At 39.4% G+C, this 4,343-nt stretch overlaps 1 protein-coding gene across 10 annotated transcripts in view; it reads left to right on the forward strand.

Annotated features, from left to right (window-relative positions):
* Son (SON DNA and RNA binding protein) overlaps positions 1-4,343 on the forward strand; it is a 33,416-nt gene that overhangs the window by 14,179 nt on the left and 14,894 nt on the right. For 8 of the 10 annotated variants that reach the window (XR_004946312.1, XM_036203520.1, XM_036203519.1 and 5 more), the window contains exons 4-6: positions 517-677; positions 2,581-2,727; positions 3,020-3,208. Coding sequence is in view for 9 of the 10 variants with exons in the window: in XM_036203520.1 (XP_036059413.1) it covers positions 517-677; positions 2,581-2,727; positions 3,020-3,208 (497 nt within the window). In the remaining variant the exon portion in view is untranslated. Of the gene's footprint in view, positions 1-516; positions 678-907; positions 1,741-2,580; positions 2,728-3,019; positions 3,209-3,305; positions 4,106-4,343 lie in introns of those variants that run through there. The other 2 variants (XM_036203525.1, XM_036203528.1) reach the window with 2 other exon arrangements.

The raw sequence follows: 4,343 nt of genomic DNA on the forward strand, positions 1-4,343 counted from the left end.
GTTTTTGTCAGATTAGAGGGAGAGAGAGAAGAGGAGTGTGGGTAGGGGGGGACTAACTTTGTAGCCCACTATGTAGCTGAGGTTGACCTGAACATCTGATACTACTGCCTCTACCTCCCAAGTGCTTGGGATTGCAGTTTTCTGTATAATACTGGGCTGTGAGCATGCATAAGCATGCTCACTAAGCATTCTTCAACGAAGCTGCATCCCTAGCATGAAAATGAGAATGGTTATGTATGGTCATACTAGTTTTAGGAAATAGGAAATAACGTTGCTTTTGGCAAACTTGTGCCTCATAATTTGTGGCTAGGTGATCATCATAGACTCATAGTAAGCTATTGTGTGTAGCATTTGAATTGGAAACAAAGAATAGTATTAATTGTTGAAAAGGGCCTTTTCCTGGTTGTAACCTAGGCAGAATTCTGATGCCTTTAATTTTACTGTATGTGATACTTGAGATAGAACAAAAATGTATAGTGCTTAGGAAAACTGCTTCTTGTATTTTTCCTCTTACAGATAAGGCTCAGTTACTTGAAATAGCCAAAGCTAATGCAGCTGCCATGTGTGCTAAGGCTGGTGTTCCTTTACCACCAAACCTAAAGCCTGCACCTCCACCTACAATAGAAGAGAAAGTTGCTAAAAAGTCTGGAGGAGCTACCATAGAAGAACTAACTGAGGTAAGCTAGACAGACTTTGTTTTCATTCTTAAATGGATTATTCCATGGATGTTGACTCTGGAGCGTGCCAAAACCTGAATTGTGGGCTGAACTGATAATGGCTGGCACCGAGTGCCCAAAACCCGAAATACAGATGTGGCAGCGGCAGAAGCTCTGTTTAGCAGGCCATTATCCGGGATGGCTAAGCTCCGCTAGCTAAAAAGTTACTTCCCATTACTTTTGCTTTCCAGTTTTAGAAGCCAAACTGACTGAGGAGTGGAACGGTTCGTTTGAATGGAGGAGGTGTTGAGTGAGCAACACGCAGAAGCTCGCCTACAGTTTCGTTTCCATTCACGACGTGTTCACTGATCGCCAAGAGTGTACTGCATATACGCAAAGACACAGACAATCTTCAGAAATGATCTTTTGCCACCGGAGCTTGGAAATTAATGAGAATAGCTGGCCATTGCCTGAAAGGAACTTCTTTCGCATCAACATTTCGGGTTTTGGCTGTTTGGTACCAGCCATTGGCGATAATGGCCGGCCATTATCAGTTCTTCCTGCGGTTCGGGTTTTGGCAGTAACATATTTTAAATATACTTATTTTTGTTTTTAAAAAAAAATTGATCTTTTGAAATTAAGGCTTTTTTGGGGAAGCTTTGTTTTACTTTAATATTTTTTGTGTGTGTGTGGGGGGAAGACGCTGAAATATTGCTGCTAGGATCCAGAAATAACACACTGTTTCATATACTGAAACTTGTTATTGGCTAGCCTTATGCCAGCCTGCCACTGTCAACATATTCTGTTCCCATTGGTTACATGCTTGATACACTCTTGTGTTTTTGGCTAATTGAGCTTTTTAATTCTATTGTAATATTTTCAATTGATAATAGATGTGACAAATTCTGCTTGTATAGACAGGTCTACTAAAATTTACTCTTAACCTTTTTTATAAATGGAACCTGTTCCTTTGCTTCTGAGGAAGGGATTGACTTTCTATGTTGGACTGCATCAATTGCACCCTCTCCATCATGCCTTATTTTCCATTCTTAAGTTACAGTCCTGAAATAAATTTTAAAAAACATTTATGGAGAGACATGTTACTATTTACCCTGCTGCAAATGTTTAAATCTTTTACCATACATTTGGAGATTATAAAGTTTCTGGTTTCCTTGCTTAGATTCATTATAGTATGAATTATAACTTAAGAAAGACCTAGCAAAAAGCCTCTTGCTTACTGCTTACCAAATGCAGGCTCTCTTCTCTAAACTGAACGCTAGCGCTCTGCGGTGGTGTGCCTCATCTCAGCACCCTGTCCTGTCTGAGAAGTCCTCTGACCAGGACGGCTTTCCTTTCCTTCACATTTCTTCTTCTTGACTGGAGATTGCGCTTAGTGCTCTGGAAGGAATATTCTTTGATTCTCAAACCCTGCCTGAATATTCTCTCTTCAGCCTTTGTTCTTTTAGCACTTATGTACCCTGTTTGTATTATGTCGGTTTGTACTTGTTATTGTGTTGCTCTGTACAAAGGCTCTTCGATGACTTCTTGTATATGTACCCTTGTCTCGTTTTAGATTGTAAGCTCCTTTGGAGCAGGGACCATGGCTTTACCTTTTTTTTTTTTTTTTTTTTTTTTTCTTCTCTTTCTTCCTTCTTGGTTTTTTTTCTTTTTTTTTCTTTTTTTTTTTTTTTTAAATTTTTCCCAAGACAGTGCCCAGTACAGTGCTCTGCACATAGTAGGTGCTCAATAAATGTTGTTGACTGACTGAGCAGCCAGTGTGTGTTTAAATAGTCTATCTAGTAAGCTAAATTATAGTTCTATAAGTTGTCATGTTATTACTTGAAATTGATCGTTGTGAGTCTTTAAAAAATGACATGCTGTTTGTGTAAACCTTATTCATCTCGTGTTTGTTTTTACTTTAAAGAAATGCAAACAGATTGCACAGAGTAAAGAAGACGATGATGTCATAGTGAATAAACCTCACGTTTCGGATGAAGAGGAAGAAGAGCCTCCTTTTTACCATCACCCCTTTAAACTCAGTGAACCCAAGCCCATTTTTTTCAATCTGAATGTGAGTATTAGTAAAGTGCTTCCAGATTGATGAAACCCTGTAGAGTTTAATATACTGAGTACTGTACCAAATAGTATAAATATTAGTATATAAATACTGTGATGAGTATTGACAACATTTCCTCTAAAAGTAGGGCTGGGATGTGGCTGTGTGGTAGTGTGGGTGCCTAGGATGTTCCTGGCACTGCAGAAAAATGAAAGTCAACACTTCCTTTAGATTTGATTGAAGTTAGTTCTTTAGAAACATTTATGGTGTCAGCTGTAATGGATTCTAACTAAATATTGTATTTTAGATTGCTGCAGCAAAGCCAACTCCACCAAAGAGCCAAGTAACATTAACAAAGGAATTTCCTGTGTCATCTGGATCTCAGCATCGGAAAAAAGAAGCCGATAGTGTTTATGGAGAGTGGGTTCCTGTAGAGAAAAACGGCGAAGAAAACAAAGATGATGATAATGTGTTCAGCAGCAGCATGCCCTCAGAGGTAAGTAGTAAGAATATTACATGTTTGTTTTTATATCTGAATCTTCCATTTTATTGTTATTTGATATCTGATTTGGATTCTGTTTCACTCTTCTTAGGGCCGGGTTAAACGGCAGGGCCGGGTTAAACGACAGATGAAACAACCCGCAGCTTCTCATTTGACAGTAACTCGATGCAATTCACTTTGTGGAACGAAGCCACAAAGTGAAAAGCATCGAATTGCAGAGAAAAGTGTTATCACATCCCTACCCAACATTGGGCCCTCCATGCACTTGTGGGAAGGTAGCCCAAGGTACAACTATTTAGCTTCCCGTTTTGCTTCGAGGCTCTATAGCTCTAGATTTTGGTGGTAGCAAGTCTATTGGATGGAGGGATTGAGGGGAGAGAAGGCAGATCCTCAGGTTCAACACAAGAACTGGATTGAAAGTCATTGTAGACTGATGTGAACATCTTGGGTACATAGCCCATTGCCCTTATGTGATGGTTTCTTACTGTTTCTCTGGGTTTTCAGATAGCCTTTGATTTCAGTAATTTTCCCTTCCTTGTGCTACCTTAGCCCTTTTGAATTCTTGTGTTTAACCTAGTGTTCAGCCTTGGTTCTCCATTCCCTTCTCCTTTCCCTCTTTGCTACTATTAAAAGTTGGAGGAGTGGAATTTATACACTGAAATTTCTCAAGGCAGTAGTTGTATCTTGTCAAAATGACACAGTAACAATGCCAAATGTCAAAACAACCCCATTAAAATGCCGCCTGATTAAGTACTGTGCTGCTAAATACAGTGCACATGAGAACAGCAAAACTGTATATATATGTAAATATATATATATCTGTATCTTTGTATGTATCTCTGTATCTGTATCTTTGCTGTGTCTTTTAATAAACAGTTTACTTTTATTTAACTTGTTGTGCAAAATCACGCTTGGGGATCTGGGAGGGCGGAGACTTGACTAGGGGAGGTGGGAGTTAGAGACTAACAGTCGCCACCTTGACATTCATCCAAGGATTGGACTTAGATACCGCATGCCCTTATGGACTCCTTTTTCTTGCAGTTCTGGGATATGTAGGTCTGAGAGACCTCTACTCTTCACTTGAGGTTCCCTACATTGGCCATAAACATTTTCCAGTAGACACTTCCAA

The sequence above is a fragment of the Onychomys torridus genome, chromosome 12, assembly GCF_903995425.1.
Source record: "Onychomys torridus chromosome 12, mOncTor1.1, whole genome shotgun sequence".
Lineage (NCBI taxonomy): Eukaryota > Metazoa > Chordata > Mammalia > Rodentia > Cricetidae > Onychomys > Onychomys torridus.